Raw genomic sequence first — 19,055 nt, 5'->3', positions numbered from 1 at the left:
GTCATGGTGTGTTCTTGGAGCAGCAGATTCACCATTTTAGTGAAAGTTAAATCAGGCTCATTGTCCCACGAACTCGCTGGAACCAATTCCAAACTCCATATAGACTTTAGAATGTTCGCAGTTTGGGGTTCTCCCTTTCTTTTTTTAAAACAAGGCTTGATTCTTGTAGCATTTTTCATGAGGTCAGGATGCCCTGAGATACAATATTTTTGAAGTGCACTCACTATTGTAATGCATACATTCGCAGGTAGCAAGCTCTCACAAGCAGCAACAGGATAATGATTGTTTTTTGTTAGTCATATTGATCGAGGGCTAAAGACTGGCCTGGGCCATGAAGCGAAGAAGTGCTTTTCTTCAAATTGGTGCCAAAAGATAATTTGTGCCTACCTGAAATGTTCAGATGAGACTTGGGTTTGATTTTCAATCTTGAATTTCATGTGCGAACATCTGGAATGGGATTTGTACCCAGCACCTTCCAACAATAAGGTGTGAGTGCTACCAGCTGAGCCACTTTCCACAAGGGAAAGTGGGACAGCATGGTGGCACAGTGTGGGTTTTCTCCGGGTGCTCCGGTTTCCCCCCTCAGTCCCAAAGATGTGCAGGTTAGGTTGATTGGCAGTTCTAAAATTTGCCCTTTTGTGTCCAAAGGTGTGCAGGTTAAGTGGGGTTACGGGGATGCGGCAGGGGAGTGGGCCTAGGTAGAGTGCTCTTTCAGTGGTATGCTGCAAACTCGATGGGCTGAATGGCCTCCTTCTGCACTGTAGAATTCCATGGTTCTATGGTCACATCTATCAACTCTCAACTGTGCCAACAGGTGTGAAGCACTGTTTGTTTTGGGGAGCAAAGGTGTCAGGGCAAGGATTCAAAGGGAGGTCCTGTAACTATGAGATTTATTTTAAAGTTTTTTTAAAAGCCATGTGACTATCGTAATGCCATCTTAGTTAATGGAAGAAACTTAAGAGAACCTTTGTTTCCAACTACAGGTTGAAGACTGTCAATTTGATTGTTAAAAATAGCCAGGAAGCAGAGGCTCTTGTTAAACAGTATGAAACCAGACTGGGTGAGGAAGATGCAGTACCACCTGACACAGAGGCTATTCAATCACTCCAGAATTTACTAAAGGTAATGAAGATTTTCCTCTTAAATCTCAATATTTGGAACGGTATACATAGAATTTGTTGAACCAATGTTTATTCTCCACACAAGGCTCCTTCTACCACTCTGCATTTAATCCTATCAACATATATTTCTATTCCTTTCTCCATCATGTACTCATCTGGCTTCCCTTTAAATGTATCCATGCTATTTGCATCAACGACTCACTTGCGTTTGTAACTTCCATGTTCTCATGGAAGCTACCGTGGGCAGCACGGTAGCACAGTGGTTAGCAGAGTTTCTTCACAGCTCCAGGTCCCAGGCTCGATTCCCAGCTTGGGTTACTGTCTGTGTGGAGTTTGCGCGTTCTCCCTGTGTCTGCGTGGGATTCCTCCGGGCGCTCCGGTTTCCTCCCATAGTCCAAAGATGTGCAGGTTAGGTGGATTGGCCATGATAAATTGCCCTTGCCCAAAAAAAAGTCAGGTGGGATTACTGGGATTGGGTGGCAGCATGGGCTTAAATAGGGTGTTTTTTCCAAGGGCCAGTGCAGACTCGATGGGTCGAATGGCCTCCTGCACTGTAAATTCTATGATTAGTCTCCTACGACAGCACCTTCCAAACCTGTGACCTCTACCACCAAGAAGGACAAGGGCAGCAAATGTATCGGATCACCATCACCTGGAAGAGCCTCTGCAAGTTGCACACCACCCTGTCTTGAAAATATATCACCATTCCTTCATTGTCACTGGGTCAAAATCCTGGAACTCCCTCCCTAACAGCACTGTGGGTGTACCTACACCACATAGACTGCAGTGATTCAAGAAGGCAGCTCACCATTACCTTCTCGACGGCAATTCATATTGGGCAACGTAATTTTCAAAAGGGTACATAAGTTTCTTCTGAATTTTCTATTGGATTTATTTATGTTGCATTTATGATCCTTGGATTTGCCCCTCCCCCCCAAATAGAAACATAGTCTCTACGTTTACCCAAATTAATCTCCTCATATTCTCTACATTTACCCAAACAAATCTCAAAATTGTATCAACCTCCCTCAGATCATCCTTTTATCCCGAGAGAATACAGTCCTCAGCCACACTCTCACCCTCCTACACTTTTTTCCTCGATAGCAATGGCGAACTGAAGTGGATGAGAGGCGGGTTGTCTTCCACTCGTTAGAAGATGAGCTTCAGAAAGGAAAGACTGTCAGTGAGCGCATGCTGAGGGCACACAACGAGCGGGACATGGACATGGACTGGCACAAGGAAAAGGCTGTTCAGTTGGCTGAGAGATGGGAGAACATCCGTTCCCAAATTGACAACAGGTCTGTATCATTTCTCACTCCATGGACGGGATTCTCCGGAATGGAGACAAAGTCCCGACGGCGGAGTGAAAACCAGAGTGTTTCACTCCGGCGTCGGAGCCCGCTCCCAGTCCCCTATTCTCCCGCCCCCAGGGGGCTAGGAGCAGCGTCGCATATTTTACGCGCGCTGGGCCTTGGCGCCACGTAAATGACGCGGCCGGCGTCGCATAAGTGAAATCACCCGTGCATGCGCGGTCGCCATCCTCCCCGAGGCCACCCCGCAAGAAGATGGCAGATGGATCTCCCGGAGCGGCGGAGGAAAGGAGGTCATCTTTTAGAGAGGTCGGCCCTCTGATCGGTGGGCCCAGAGAATCCCTCAAGACACTCACAACGGCGAATCTCCGGTACCCCTGCCATTCTCCAGCCCGGATGGGCCCCCACAGGCCGCCCCCCCCCCCCCCCCCCCAAGCATCCCGCACAGTTCCTGCCGGCAGCGACCAGGTGCTGACGGCGCCGGCGGGAACCTGTCAGGTCGGAGCGGCCGCTCGGCCCATCCGGGCCGGAGAATGGTGGGGGTACCGGAGAATCGCCGTTGTGAATGTCTTGGGCGATTCTCTGGCTGGCGCGGCACAGAACTCGACGGGGCCGTTCTCGCCGGTTGGAAGAACGGTGGGATGGCGTCGGACCGGCGTCGCGCGATAAAATGGTGCGGCCGGTGATTCTCCCAACCGGTGCTGCCTCGGAGAATCGCGCCCCATGTCTGCCAGAATGAGTGAATTCAGGGTGTACCTATTCCCAGAGAGAGGAATGAAACTCCTGTATAAAAGATGCAGGGCATTGTGTAACAATGGTACCATTCTGTAGGCTGATAGCTGTGGGCTAGTACTGAAACTGGCCAACACACAGCTGTCAATGTGACTGGGGTTCAAAGAAAGCAAGGCCTGCATTTCTATAGCGCCTTTCATGACCCCAAGACATGCCAAAACACTTTATAGCCAATCAAGTGCTTTTGAAATGAAGTCACAGTTGTAATGGAGGAAATGCAGCAGCCAATCAGCGCACAGTAAGCTAACAAATAGCAACGTGATAATGGCCAGACAATTATTTCTTTGTGTGAAGTAAGTTGACGTACAAACATTGGTCAGGACATCTAGGGGAACGCTCCTTCTCCTCTTTGACTACAGCTGCGGCAAGTTTTACACCCATCAGAGAGGGCATATGGGGCCTTGATTTAACATCCCAACCAAAAGACAACACCTCTGGCAGTGCACCACTCCCAACAGTATTATACTGGGAGTGTCAGCCGAGATTATGTACTCAGGTCCCTGGAGTACGCCTTGAACTCACAATGTTCAGACATACGGGGAGACCTAAATTAGGGAGAGGAGGTAACTGAAACTTTACCTGCGGAGGGAGAACATTTCTTGAACCGCCCAGGTCCAGTGGGATTAGCAGACAATGGGGGAAATAATGAAATGGAGGGAGGTAAGCTAGAAGGTGCAAAGTAAATCCCTTTTAAATATGGACCATAGCATTATGTTAAATATTGTTGCCAAGATTGATCGCTATTCAACTTGAGGGAGGATTGGGATTAACGGTGAAGAGGCCAAGTGGCTAGTCAAGTGTTTGAAAACTTTCCTCTCTGCTTACAGGCTGCATGAGCTTGAGAGCATCAGCATATCTCTGAACTGGTACAGAGACTGCTACAAGGACCTGGATCAGTGGATCCAAGAAATGGAAGCCATGCAACAGAAGATGCAAGAACGTCAACCAGAAGACATCCTTGCTGATGAACTCAACCAACAAAAGGTAACCTGCGTGTTAATGAATCACACTGGGTTACAATAATAATGTTTGACACTTGTTGCTCTTAAGAGGGCACAATGAACACAATTCGATATGGGATTGCTGAAGACCTAAACATAATGGACCAGAATTTGCTGCCAGAATAATGGAGAGGTTAAATCCAACTAAGGGGGCACAAGGTGCCCTGAAATAGCAAATTCTGAAAAGTTATTTTCTGTTCCTTTGTATTATGTGTCGTGGAAGTACTTTTTTGAAGATAATGATATGCAGAAGCAAACCGACTCTGAGAATAGCCGATCCCGATGAGCTGGGAGCTGCCATGGGCCTCACACATCCCCAGGCTAAACCGCAACCAGAAGGAAGAAGGTCCTGGAGAAAGAGGTCTTCTGCACGCCTCACCCCTCGGGGGCTGCCTACTGCCTCACGCATCCACAGGCTAAATCTCCACCAGAAGGTATAAGGCCCTGGAGAAAGAGGCCTCCTGCAAGGCCCCATTTTCCACACCTGCCAGACAAAAGGGGGTTGAGCGCTGGGCTCTTCTCTTATTGACAAACACCTTCCTCAACGACACCTTCCAAACCCCACGACCTCTACCACCAGGGCAGCGGACACAGGGGAACACCACCACGTGGAAGCTCCCCTCCAAGCCACTCGCCACCACGACTTGGAAAAAGATCGCCGCTGCCACTGGGTCAAAATCCTACTTTTCCCTCCCTAACAGACTGTGGGTGTACTCACACCTCAGTGGCTCACCACCTCCTCCTCGAGCGTAATTAGGGATGGGCAATAAAGGCTGGTCTCGCCTGCACACTCGTATTTTTTTTTTTTAATTGCCAAGATAACATTACGAATGCATGATTTTTATTTCCTTGCAATCAATGGTGATCGGATCTTGCGGGAGATTTTATCACAGTGATAACAATGTGAGCTGGCCAAGCTTGGAAGTGCTATCAGTTACAATTGTACATGTTGGGCCATCAGAACGCACGGACAAACTTGTGAAAAGGCCTGTCAGCCGAGAATATATGGAAGACATTTCTGAAGCAACCATTCGAGAAAATTGGAACCAAGTCCGGTGACTTTGATTGTTCCCATTTCATTGCAGGTGTTGGCTTCGCAGGTTGAGATGAAACAGGGCAGAATGGACGAATGTCAGAAATACTCCGATGAGTATTCCTCTGCTGTAAAGGTGAGGTAGACATTCCATTGGAATCATTTGACATAATTTAAAGTAGCCTTTATTTAAATTGTGCAGCGTTTCGACAGAATTGCTGAAAAGAAATAGATTTTGGCTCTGGGCTGGTGGGTAACTGGAGGCCCCGCATTTAAGGCAATTGCCCAAAGAGCCAGGGGTGAGACGAGGAGAAGCTTTATGACCTGGAATTAAATGCCTGCCGGAATGGCAGAAGGGGGATTCAGTCCCAACTTTCAAATGGGAATTTGATAAACACAAGAAGAGGGAATGGGATAAATGTGTTGTCAAAGAGGAGGGGGAATGGGATAAATCAGATAGCCTTACCAAAGAAGGACACACACAATGGGCTGAATGGCCTCTTTCTGTGCTGCATCATTCAATGGCTCCACGGTTCTCAGTCTGGTTGAGCCTGGTTATGATCTCTTACAGTGGTTTTGCTGTGTCCATTCTGCTTAAACAGTAGAACTGTGGCTTTGTGATCTACAGAACAATCTTTACTCAAATGGGAACCTTGCTGATGAATGCCAACAAATAAATTTACGCTGAACATTTGTTGTACAGAGCCTTACGCAGGCCGCATCTGGAGAGTTGAGTTCCGTTCTGGGGGACTGCACCGCACCTCTGAAATGATATATCAGTCTTGTGCAGATTCAGCAGAATGAATCTGGGCCCGGGGGAGAGGGGTTATTAAATTATGAGACCAGGTTGCGTAGAGTTGGGTTGTATTCCATTTTGTAAAGGAGGGTGAACTGATGGAAGTGCTTTAAATGTTCAGTAGATTGGCCAGAGTCAGTATGGCCAAATTATTTCCTGTGGTGGGTGAACGAAGACCAAGGGGCTTAATCTTAAAATTTGAGCAAGGATGTTCGTGAGTGAGATCAGGACGCAAAGTCTTCAGACAGAGTAGCAGAACTTATTTTCCCTCCCTCTGTGCCAAACCCTGTGGATGCTGGAATCTAAAATAGAGTTTCAAGGAATATGGAGAGGCACTGAGGGCAGCACGGTGACACTGAGGGCGAAGGGTGGCACAATGGTTAGCACTGCTGCCTCACAGCACTAGGGACCCGGAGGATATTCTGTGTGGAGTTCGCTCGTTCTCCCTGTGTCTGTATAGGTTTTCTCCGGGTGCTCCAGTTTCCTCCCGCTGTCCAAGGATGTGCAGGTTAGGTGGGATGGCCGTGATGTGGGGGGGGGTTTTATGGAGATAGGAAGAGTGTGTGGTCCTCGGAAAAGGGGTCATTCGGAAGGTCAGTGCAGACTCGGCTGAAAGGCCTCCTTTTGCAACGACATATATCGCTGTTCCTGCACTGTCATTGGGTCAAAATCCTAGAATTCCCTCCCTAACACCACATGGACCACTTTCCCGAGGGAAATTAGGGCAATAAATGCTGACCTAGCCAGCGATACTCTAATCCCACAAATGCATTAATAATAAATGGGAATGATGGACCGATTAGCCATGATTTAATTAGGGAATCGAGCCCAAGGAGCTGAAGGGCCGATTCATACTCCTAACATTCCTTTTTTTTAAAAATAATTTTTATTGAAAAGATTTTTTACATGAAAATATTTACCCCACCTAACCATAGACTATTACAAAATATTCCCTCTTAACAAATATCCCCCCCCCCCCGCCCGACCCCCCGCGCGCGTTGTCCCTCCCCCCCTCCCCCCCCCCAAAAACAAACAAAGCAACAATTAACATCAAACATGAACTGCGAACAAATTTGCCCGCATTACAACCTTAAATAACCCACCACACCCGTTGTTGCCACCCCCCCCCCCCCCCCCCCCCCCCGGGTTGCTGCTGCTGCGACCTCTGCACCCTATCTTTGAGCCAAAAAGTCGAGGAAAGGCTGCCACCGCCTGAAGAACCCTTGTACCGACCCTCTCAGGGCGAATTTGACCCTTTCCAACTGGATAAAGCTTGCCATGTCATTAATCCACGTTTCCACGCTTAGAGGCCTCGCGTCCTTCCACTGTATCAGTATCCTTCGCGCAACTAGGGACGCAAAGGCCAGTACTCCGGCCTCTCTCGCCTCCTGTACCCCCGGCTCCACCCCAACCCCAAAGATCGCTAGTCCCCATCCTGGTTTGACCCTGGATCCCACCACCCTCGACACCGTCCTTGCCACCCCCTTCCAGAACTCCTCCAGTGTCGGACATGCCCAAAACATATGGACATTGTTCGCTGGACTTCCCGAACACCTGCCACATCTGTCCTCACCCCCAAAGAACCGACTCATCCTTGTCCCCGTCATATGGGCTCTATGTAGCACCTTAAATTGAATGAGGCTAAGCCTTGCACACGAGGAGGAAGAATTAACCCTATCCAGGGCATCAGCCCATGTCCCATCCTCTATCTGCTCTCCCAGCTCCCCCTCCCACTTGGCTTTCAGCTCCTCTACTGATGCCTCCTCAGCCTCCTGCATTACTTTGTATATGCCCGATATCCTCCCCCCTCCGACCCAGACCCCCGAGAGCACCCTATCGCTCGCCCCCCTGCTGGGGAGCAAGGGAAACCCTTCCACCTGGCGTCTAGCAAATGCCTTCACCTGCAAATGTCTAAACACGTTTCCCGGGGGGAGCCCGAATTTCTCCTCCAGCTCTCTCAGGCTCGCAAACCTCCCATCTACAAACAGATCCTTCAGCTGCCTGATGCCCACCCTGTGCCAGCTCTGGAATCCCCCGTCCATGTTCCCCGGGATGAATCTATGGTTCCCTCTTAACGGTGCCTCCATCAGACCTCCCACTTCCCCCCTGTGCCGCCTCCACTGCCCCCAGATCTTGAGGGTGGCCGCCACCACCGGGCTCGTGGTGTACCTCGTGGGAGGGAGCGGCCATGGCGCCGTTACTAGGGCCCCCAGGCTTATGTTGCCACAGGACGCCCTCTCCATTCGTTTCCAAGCTGCCCCCTCCCCTTCCATCATCCACTTGCGCACCATCGATACATTAGCCGCCCAGTAATACCCCGAAAGGTTGGGTAATGCCAGCCCTCCACTCTCCCTACTCCGCTCCAAGAAGACCCTCCTCACCCTTGGGGTGCCGTGCGCCCACACGTAGCTCATGATGCTGCTCATCACCTTTTTAAAGAAGGCCCTAGGGAGGAAGATGGGCAAGCACTGAAATAAAAACAAAAACCTCGGGAGGACCGTCATTTTAACGGACTGCACTCTGCCCGCCAGCGACAGCGGCACCATGTCCCACCTTTTAAATTCCTCCTCCATCTGCTCCACCAGCCTGGAGAAGTTCAACTTGTGGAGAGTCCCCCAGTTCCTTGCCACCTGCACCCCTAAATATCTAAAACTCTTTCCCGCTCTCTTCAACGGGAGTCTCCCGATTCCCTCTGCCTGGTCCCCTGGGTGTATCACAAATACCTCACTCTTACCCAAGTTTAGCTTGTACCCCGAAAAGTCCCCGAATTCTGCTAGCAGTTCCATCACCTCCGGCATTCCCCCTTCTGGGTCTGCCACGTATAGCAGCAGGTCGTCCGCGTATAGCGATACCCGGTGCTCCTCCCCGCCCCTTGTCAACCCTCTCCACCCCCCTGAGCCCCTCAGTGCCATCGCCAACGGTTCAATTGCTAGTGCGAAGAGCAGGGGGGACAAGGGGCACCCCTGTCTGGTCCCCCGGTGGAGCCCAAAATACTCCGATCTCCTACCATTCGTCACTACACTTGTCGTCGGGGCCGAATAGAGCAGCTTCACCCATTTAATAAATCCCTCCCCAAATCCAAACCGTTCCAGCGTCTCCCACAGGTACTTCCACTCCACCCTATCAAATGCTTTCTCCGCGACTCCTAACATTCCTTTAGAAATGTACCTAGGAGTACCAACCTGGATTATGCGCTCCTGTTTCTGTTGAGAGACTCGAACCCACAACCTTCTGACTTTGAGTGCTACCAACTAAGTGGTGGCTGACACCTACTGAATATTAACAATGCACTACTACTGAATGGTTAGTTTATTTTGTGGTTGGGGGCGCTATTGAGGTTTTGTAGAAATGGTGAAGCATGGCCAGTGATATTATTGGTTCTTCTTGGCTGGGTTTTGTTGACGGTGCTTTGAATGAATCAATGACGTAATAATGATTCCAGTGTGTCTTCTTCCACTCGCAGGAATATGAGCTCCAGCTGATGACTTACAAAGCTATGGTCGACTCCCAGCAGAAGTCGCCAGTCAAACGGCGCAGAATGCAGAGCTCATCAGATGCCATTGTGCAAGAGGTGGCAAATGTTAACTTTGTACATTTTCATTCGCGACGAAGATGCTAAGATTTGTTCTCGGTGCACGGAAGGTTAAGTGGAGTAAAAGCAGAGTGCTGGAAATACCCAGCAGGTCAGGCAGCATCTGTGGGGAGGGAAACAGAGTTTGGAGTCAAACATGTCTCTTCTTCAGGACTTGGGTAAAAGGTTAAGGGGGAGGCTCAAAATCATGAAGGGTTATGATGAAGGCATAAGGGGAAGCTCCTTCCGCAGGCAGGAGGGTCTATAAACAGAGAACACAGGTTGAAGATAATTGGGAAAGGAACCAGAGGAGACAGCAACAGGTTTTGTGATCTGGAATGTGCCGCCCAAAAGGGTGGCGGAAGAAGATTCAGTATTAACCATCAAATGGCAATTGGATGTACAAACTTGACAAAAATAGTTGTACGGCTCTGTGCGAAAGAGCAAGTAAGTGGGGCTGACCAGACAGCCCCACTTTCAAAGACAGACACACAGTGGGCAGAATGACCTCCTTCTGTGATGTTTGACTCCATATAAAGAAATATTGAGAAAGCATGTGCAGGCGTACTTCAAAACGGTAGCCTTTTGGGTGAAATTCATTTTTCAAGTAGCAGGGCAGTGACCCCAAAAGAAAGTTATTATTTCTGACTCTATGCCATAAAACAGCAGTGTTGCTTTGCAGAGTAATGCCAATGTGATGATGTCCTGAGGACCCTCAGTCCTACTGTGTCACTACCTAATTTGGTTAATCTGGACAGTTGGCTCATTAAAGCTTATTGGTGAGAGAATGGATGTTTATACTTGTAAGGTCATAAGTTTTCCCATACGATAACATGTAAAGACTTTCGTAGGAATACAATGAAACCCATTAATGGCAGTAATTATATATGTACAATTATGAATAATTTTACACTGACCATGATAACTATTAATAATAAACACAATGATAGCTGCTAATTGAATATTCCTCACACATTAAGGGTAATAACGAATTGCCGGAGAATTCACTGCCTAACACATCTCAAGCCAATGAGGGATGGTCGCCAAACCTTGTTTGAATTCTATCAGTTTTACCTCCTCTCTTTTTATACCTTTCTCTCACTCTGGCGATGTGCAATTCCGCATGTTTCCACCTCACCTCATCCAATTAACTGGAATTCAAGTTTAACAAGAATCACTTCCTAGAAATCTTATCAGGGCCTTGACTGATTCACCAATCAAATAATTTGGTTGGTCGAATTACCTGTGCGGATGCCTCCTTGGAGAACGTACGACAGAGGCAGACATTTGCTGAGACAGAGAGAGCTTGTAGCTGGGTGCTTATCAGCAGAAATCTCTGTCTGGTACACAAAGCTGATTTCCCCCAGCCTTCTCACAGAAACTCACTGCGGCACGGCAGCACAATGGTTAGCACCGTTGCTTCACAGTGCCAGGGTCCCAGGTTTGATTCCCAGCTGGGGTCACTGTCTGTGCGGAGTCTGCACGTTCTCCCCATGTCTGCGTGGGTTTCCTCCGGGTGCTCCGGTTTCCTCCCACAAGTCCCGAAAGACGTGCTGTTAGGTGAATTAGACATTCTGAATTCTCCCTCAGTGTACCCGAACAGGTGCCGGAATGTGGCGACGAGGGGATTTTCACAGTAACTTCATTGCAGTGTTAATGTAAGCCTACTTGTGACACTAATAAAGATTATTATTATTATTAGTAGGCAACAACTGAAAGAATTAACCATTCTGTTACGACCAGTGAACTGGCTTCCTTCTCTTCAATCACCTCAGTTGGCAAAGGTTTAAGTTGATTTTTCATGAGGAGAATCCCGATGTATTTGACTATTTACGTAGTGAGCAATGCGGAGCCAACCAAATGAGGATTCCTCGAGTTGTTGAAAGAGCAAATTTATTAAACCCCACCCCAAACATTTGGACCTCATACAATCATTGGGCGCACACATACACACACGTTTGATTTTTAACCTTAACCTTGGAAGGTGGCTTTGCATCTTTAAATAGTTTGCTCTGTCTAGTTTCAAATTGTAAAATACACAGGGCATTGTGCTAACTTTGGCCCCACTTTTCTTTGTGTCTGTATTGCAGTTCATGGACCTCCGCACGCGTTACACAGCCTTGGTGACCCTGATGACCCAGTATGTGAAGTTTGCCAGTGATGCTTTGAAAAGATCAGAGGAGGAAGGGGTAAGAATTGCAGCAAATTAATATCCTCCAAATGGTTTTCAGTTCTTCAAATTTTCAAATTGAAGGTAATAGGATTGGGTTCATGAGGGAGAGAGTGTGCTCACCTCTTTTGGACACACTTTGTGCTGTACCAAGATGGTGTTAGGATCATGGCAACAGCCAGCTTGAGAGGAGCATTGACTTGAGGGGTGTGAGACTGGGAGTGGTTGGCCTGTCTTGCCCCCCCCCCCCACCCCCCCCCCCCGCCCTCTCCACACACACAGGGTACTAGAAATGCAGGGCCCTGCAGTGACGTGACCACAGCAGAGGGGGTTACTGCCTGACGTGCAAAACGAAAGATGTTCTTCCTCCCGGAGCTCTGGTTCCCTCCCGCAGTCCAGTGATGTGCAGGTTAGGTGGATTGGCCAAGTTAAATTGCCCCTTAGTCTCCAAAAGTTAGGTGGGGTTGCGGGGGTGTGGGCCTAGTTAGGGTTCTCTTTCAGAGGGATCGGTGCAGACTCGATGGGCTGAAAGGCCCTTTTCTGCAGTGTAGGGATTCTATGTGGAAATAGCATAGGGTGGGTTAGCTCACACCCTTGAAGAGAATGTTTAGAATTGGAAGATAAATCAATTGGTATAATTGGAAAAAGTGTGGCAGGCCTGGCAAGGGTTTACCTGTCCAGCCTCGGAGAGGAAGTGAATAAAAATAGAAGAGTTGCATTTCTATAGTTCCTCTCACCAGTCAGAATGTCCCCAAGTGCTTCACGGGGTATTTCAGCTGTCTTCCAGCTGTCGTTTAAAAAAAAAGTCACAGGGTGACCCCACAATGTATGGGATGCCATCCCATGTAGAATGATGGATTTGAAATAATTCCAGAAAGAATGGGATGCAGTAATGGGAGAGTGGGTGGGGTTTGGGGGTACTGTGAATGGGTGAATTAACTGTGTTAGTCACTTGTGATGCGAGTTCTGTTCAGAATGTTATGTTAGTTGTGTGCTGCTGCCACCTGCTGTCAATAATGGTGATAACCGCCTCTCTGAATCCCCCTTGCATCAAATACCGGTGGTGGTGCTTCAAGTGCTGGCAGGTCTGTCTCCTGTTGAAGGGAAGCTATTCGCACCTCCTGCTGTGGGACAGCATTTTGTTGTGATTACTGCTGGGTCTTCGAAATAAATCTGGCCAGTGCATGTCCTGTTTTTAGTTGGTGCAGGGCTAAAGCAGGCCTGTTGTATCGAAATCATTCTGTGCAACCCAAATATTTATAAAATTTTGTCAAAGTTCACAAACCTTTACATTTGACCTGTATTGAGATATGTTAAAGAATTTGAGTCTTTGATACTCTGCAATGTATGATTTATTTTTAAAGAAAGACCAGGAGTAATAGTAAAAGATTGCTGTCCCGTTTCTATATTGCAAACTCATCCACCTTCATTGTGCCTGTGATATGTTTGCTGTTTGCAAAAATCCCCCGAATTTGAGTTGGTACAGTTTGAAAAATGGAACCAACTACCAAGAGACTGCATCTTAAACGGTAAGGTGAGGCAAACAGAGGACCCAACTAGAGGACTCAAATGCAGTCTTTTGTGCGTGCGATGTGTGCGTGCGTGCAGTGTATGTGTGTAAACGCGTGGTGTGTGGGTGTATGAGTGTGTGCTGTGTGTGAGCGTGTGCAGTGTATGTGTATGTGAGTGTGCAGTGTGTGTGAGCGTGCAGTGTGTGTGAGCGTGCAGTGTGTGTGAGCGTGCAGTGTGTGTGAGCGTGCAGTGCGTGTGTGTGAACGGGTGCAGTGTGTGTGTGTGGGCATGTGCAGTGTGTGAGCATGAGCGTGTGCTGTGTGTGTGTAAGAGCGTGTGCAGTGTGTGAGCGCGTGCAGTATGTGAGCGCGTGCAGTATGTACATGAGCGCGTGCACTGTGTGTGAGAGCGCATGCAGTGTGTGCGTGTACACATGCAGTGGGTGTGTATGTGTGAACGTGCAGTGGGTGTATGTGTAAGCGAGCAGTGTGAGTGTCCGAGCATGCAGTGTGTGTGCGCGCCATGTGCCTACATGCGTGTGCGGTGTGAGTGTGCGATGTGTTTGTGCCATGTGCCTGTATTCGTCTGTGAGCGTATGGTGTGTGTGTGTGAGTGCCATGTGCCTACGTTCGTGTGTGAGCGTGTGGTGTGCCATGTGCCTGCGTGTGTGTGCAGTGTGTGTGTGTGTGTGCGTGCCATCTGCCTGCGTGTGTGTGCGGTGTGTTTGTGCCATGTGCCTGCATGCATGTGTGAGCGTGCGGTGTGTGCCATGTGCGTGTGTGTGCGGTGCATGTGTGTGTGGACGCAGCTGTTCAGAACCTTTTGTTTTCAGATATATCAGCTCTGATTATAAAAATCAAATTACAGATTTGAACGAATCCAATCAATATGGCTTCATAATCATTTCCGCTTTACATCATGATTGCTTTCCTTTTTAACATAATCACTGCCAACTTGTCGGGATAATGTTTCAACTTACTTATTAACAGATGGTTATTTTCCAGTTATTGTGAACCCTAAAACAATCGATTTCTAATTCTGCATCTATATTTAGGATGAGCATTTCTCTTGCATTGAGTAAGCCCCAAGTTGGCAGTAAAAGGTTCAATGATCTGTCTTTGTGCTGTCGTTGATTTGTTTTCTCTTCCATAATTGGAGAATTGATTTGTTTTTTGATACTCTGAAACTATCAATGAAATGCTTCTTGAAATCAGTCAATGAATCTCCATCAGCTGGCTGACTGGACTGAGGTTAATCTAGCGGGCTCTCTCTGTCTGCCACTTCTCCAAACTGATTTCCTTTCAAAACAAATCCGCACCGCCACTTGTTAAAGAACGTAATATTAATGCCCACCTGTACCGTTACACTTAGACTTCAGATGAAGATGTGAAGGACTGTCTGGTGAACGATGCTCCTGAGGTTGCCCAAGCAAGAGGCTGGATTGAAGCTGCAATGGGTGAAGGAGGGCGAACCGACCCGCAAATGGGTGCCGGGCCTCTGCAGATCCAGGGGGAGAGGGGGGCAGCCCGATGCTTGAGCAACGAGGCCACGGAAATGGTGGACAACACCACAAAGCAAGTGATGGCTGCGCAGAAATGGTTCCTCCATGAGAGAAGGCCAAAGGATTGGGAGAGGGAGTGGGTGTCCAAACTTGAACCAACGACAGGGAGGGTTCTATTCCCAAATGCGTGCTTTGCAAATGAGGTCGTGCATGCGGAAGAAGGGGAGAGAGCTGGACGTGACGAGGAAAAGTCACGAGATGAAGAGGAAAAAAGGGTCAGACCGTTTGTTCCAGTGGGGGCAGTGAGATTCCTTGCTCAACAGGAAGCAGGAAGGTGTGAAAATCAAATGCAGCCACATAAGCTTACTTGCCACGGTACTGAGATTGTTCGCAAAGCAGCTAGTGAAGAAATAGATGCATCGTGCTCAAATGTCCATGGATTATGTGCAATGGATGTAGGGCAGCTCACCACTGAAAATCTGGGTAGCCCCGAGGACATCACAAACAGCGGTCCCGGACAGAGCTCCATTCCAGAACATAGAACTCCGGTGGAAGACCAAAGTGCCAACCTGATGGGAGAGCCAAGGCATAAAACCAAAGGCACTGCTTCAGCCCAAGAAGTAATTTTACCACAAACCGAATATACGAAGCAAGAGGAGCCAACTGGTCAAATGCAGCTGAATGAGATTGAGTGGCAATTTGTTGACTGCCCTGGCGACGATACTGCTGAACATCTGCTTGACTTTGATCCCATAATAAAACCTGGAAAAATTCCGGAGGAAAGGCAGACAAGTTTCATACAAGCAGAGGTCGATGAAGGGTCAGAAGTTCAGGAAGGGGAGACCCTTCACATGAGGGCCTTGGCTGATGGGCTGAAGAGAGACAAGGCAGCTGTGGGGGAGAAGGCCAGTTCTGCGCTCCTTGGGATTCTGCATGCTCGGAAAGAACGACAGTGCGACGACCGTGAAGTGAAGCTGGATGGAGCGTCTCAGCAGGGTGAACGGCAAAGTGAAAGGCTAAAGGGCTGTATTGAGGAGGGTTTGCAGCATGTGGCTGAGTTGGTAACTAAGAGGCCACCTCTTGAAGAGAAATATTTGTCAACAAATCCTGCAGACTTGGAATTTTACTCTCCACCTGTTAACAAATCAATATATCTGGTAAAGTCTGGCCAATTGGCTTTTGAACAAGGTTCCGAACAGGGGGCAAAGGTGGGAAAGCAGAGGAGAGTTGAAGAAATGGCTGGGGGAAACATGGTGATGGATGTAGTTCACCAAATTTCCTTAAAGAGTATCACAAGCACGATAGAAGATATAGAATCCATTTCACTGACGCCAGGCGCTCGAAGCAAATATGAGATGCTCAAAATCACTGATCAAACTGACTCGTCCTCCAAATCTGTAGGCCTTGAACCACCTCGCAGAAATGAGTTACCAGAAGGAAACCATGCCGATCGACCCATTCTACTCGATACCATCGACACGTTCAAGCGGGTAAATATTTACGAGGACCGTGATGAAGAATTGGAAGATGCATGCGATGAGATTGCTCAGGTTGGGAGCATGTGGAAGGGGATTCCGGAACAAGTGGAACCCATGAAGGAAACCAGTTTCACTGCCAGACCTCAGGGGGCACATTTCACGGAGGTTAAACCTGATGTGAGTTGCTGTGGATTGGAGTTTGCTGAGACGTTGCTTGAACCCGATGATGAAAGTGCGGGAGAATTGGAAGAAAGTGCTGGGGGCAGTTTGAAGATTGAAAAAATCAAGAATAATGAGAGCGAGAGACCAAAGCCTAGCAACCCCATTTTGCAAGCTACGATTGAAATGGTTCCTAATTACCAGTCAGTTGGCAGTGAAGGTAGCCAGTGGGCTGTTAAGGGGTCTGAATTGAATGTGGAGCTAGCAAGAGACGATCCGATCCAGCTGCATGAAGGACACTTCCTGACATCCAAGCCTTCAAATCAGGATTGCACCGTGGACGCGCAGGAAAGGAGCGCGACATTGCAGCGCACTTACCATGGAAGGAACCTTTGGATTGAAAAGGGGAAACGGCAGGAGGGACTTGCCGACAGCGTCATGTGTGAGCTGGCAAAGATTGGCGAGACAAAGATGATCCCAGCCGTTGCCACCCATGGAAACGGCATCGCCATACAGCCTGGGAGGAGTACTGGTGGAAAAGTGACAGAGGTCTATAGTGACAGGCCAGGTAGACCCAGCCAAACTGAAACCAGACCAGTGGGTTACCTGCAACAGCAGCTGTCGACATCAGCAGACCCAGCTCACCCCTTCATAAACCAGCAAAGCCCAAGAATGCAAGGAGCCCCTGATGGGATGGATCAGGGGGAAGGCACTATTGGATTCCAAACAAACCATCCAAGAAATCCGGACGCACCAGTGGAATCGAGTATTGAAGTGGGTAGGTGTTGGGAGGTGGATGGGAATGCCCAAGTGGAGCTGGTCAGAGTGCCAGAACTTCTGGAATGGCAGAAGATGGAAGAATGTCGTGACGTGGAAAACAGATGGGAATGTGGGTCTGGAACCAACGTCAAAGATGGAGGTTTCCCAAGACGAGCTGAAAAGGTACATGTTTATTACTGAAATCTGTCTGATCTATGTAAGACGATCAAGACTATTGTTTGCAGAGTTCTTGAGATCGCACAAGAGACCATTTATAAGGTAGGTTTCGTTACTTGTGGATAATTCCTTTCATCGGCATATTAAGTGGAGTTCACAATGTGTTTTTAGTTTATCGGGGTACTGCGTGGCCAAGGAGCTGAGTGATAAAGTTATTTAACATTATATTTTGTGGTCCTCTCTGTGCTTAGCACATTGTGCTGGGGGTGCTACATAGGCCATGTAGACAGGTAGCTGTTAAAAGGGGTGCTGGGTGCTATTAAAGCTATTAGACTTTTGTGGGTAGACATAGCAGTGGACAGAGCTTCCTTAGGCCTGTGGAGACTACAGTGGAAGTTCATCTGTGAAGGATGGCCTAACTAGGTGGAGCGGATCTCCAAAGGAGCAAAGGTAATATCTTGTTTCTGTTCTCTTGTGGAGTCCGTGCCCGGAATGGGTTGGGCACTTTTCACTTCATTTCCACAGACTCCAGGAGCCTTCGGTGATCCTTGGACACAGTTAGTGCGCAGATTTGATGCGTTCCAAGTGCTTGTGGCTTACATGTTATACTGCGTTGCACGGAGTGATGTGCGAGCCTGATCTCCCTATTGTACGGGATGTCATCCGTTGTAACGTTGGTGTCAAGGATGCACTAAAGTATTTTACAAGCTAAATGTTGGACCTGTGTGATTATGATATTTAAGGTATTTTTGTCATGGTCAGAAGGAGCAGAAAGTCTCTCAAGCTTGTGAGGATGAAGGAGATATCCACATTCATTCAGAGTTGGTATCAACAGGTTAAGAGTACAGTGCCGATGGCATATCCATCACCCCCCCCCCCCCCCCCCCAACATGTAAACTTGCTATAGGAGATATTCCACTCAAAAACTATTTTGCACGTCCCATTCAATTCTTGTATGTTGAAGAGAGGGACATGTATCACCATTCCTTCACACTCTCTAACAGCACTGTGGGTATGCATACAAAAGATGGGCTGCAGTGGTTCGTGAAGGTTCTTCACCGACACCTTCTCGGGAGCCATTAGGCGTGGCGAGCCGGCGATGCTCCCACCCCGGGAATGAATAAAAATCAAGATATCTAGTCTGGGTTGCGCACATCCAATCTGGGAGGCGCTACAAATAATGTTAAAGGAGTTCTATTGCTTGAACACATTCTTCTGTTTTTCCTGCTTTTCCCACGTGTCCAAAATATTATTGTGCCGCTGCTGCTTTTCTGGTGGAGGATCTTCTTACCGTATTTAACAATAACCAAAACTCTCTTCCCTGAGGCTTTATGCAAAAGGTGATGGGGCGTAGCTTAACTTCAATGGCAGTTTCTCTGGATTTTCCCAGTTTACTAAGAACGCTGCTATAAGTATGTAGGATTTTCTTGTTTTGTAAATGAGCGTTTCAAAAAATTCCACCCCACTTGTATCTCACTGAGCACTTAATTTTGTTTGTAGAGGAGAAGGTTTCCGGGAGCATCGACCGGCATTGTTTGTCCCCATCAGCAGCAAAGCCAGACCATCGCTGTCACCGAGAACCTGTCCTTAATCCAGAAGGTTGATGATCTGAAGGGGGAACTGGGATTGGCTGTTGAGAAGAAGCTGCTGCTCGAGCAGGCTATGGCCCATTTAC

The 19,055-nt window shown here is 48.2% G+C and overlaps 1 protein-coding gene across 8 annotated transcripts in view; it reads left to right on the top strand.

The window, feature by feature from the left end:
• The window catches only part of dst (dystonin), a 665,214-nt gene that overhangs the window by 324,486 nt on the left and 321,673 nt on the right, over positions 1-19,055 (top strand). For 6 of the 8 annotated variants that reach the window (XM_038800637.1, XM_038800634.1, XM_038800633.1 and 3 more), the window contains 6 exons: positions 984-1,122; positions 2,226-2,419; positions 4,051-4,207; positions 5,310-5,393; positions 9,517-9,624; positions 11,715-11,813. In XM_038800637.1, coding sequence (XP_038656565.1) covers positions 984-1,122; positions 2,226-2,419; positions 4,051-4,207; positions 5,310-5,393; positions 9,517-9,624; positions 11,715-11,813 — 781 coding nt within the window. Of the gene's footprint in view, positions 1-983; positions 1,123-2,225; positions 2,420-4,050; positions 4,208-5,309; positions 5,394-9,516; positions 9,625-11,714; positions 11,814-14,677; positions 17,387-19,055 lie in introns of all 8 variants that reach the window. The other 2 variants (XM_038800631.1, XM_038800632.1) reach the window with 1 other exon arrangement.

This window comes from Scyliorhinus canicula, chromosome 6 (assembly GCF_902713615.1).
Source record: "Scyliorhinus canicula chromosome 6, sScyCan1.1, whole genome shotgun sequence".
NCBI lineage: Eukaryota > Metazoa > Chordata > Chondrichthyes > Carcharhiniformes > Scyliorhinidae > Scyliorhinus > Scyliorhinus canicula.
Note: the sequence above shows the minus strand (reverse complement) of the source record. Positions and strands in the feature narration are given on the sequence as shown.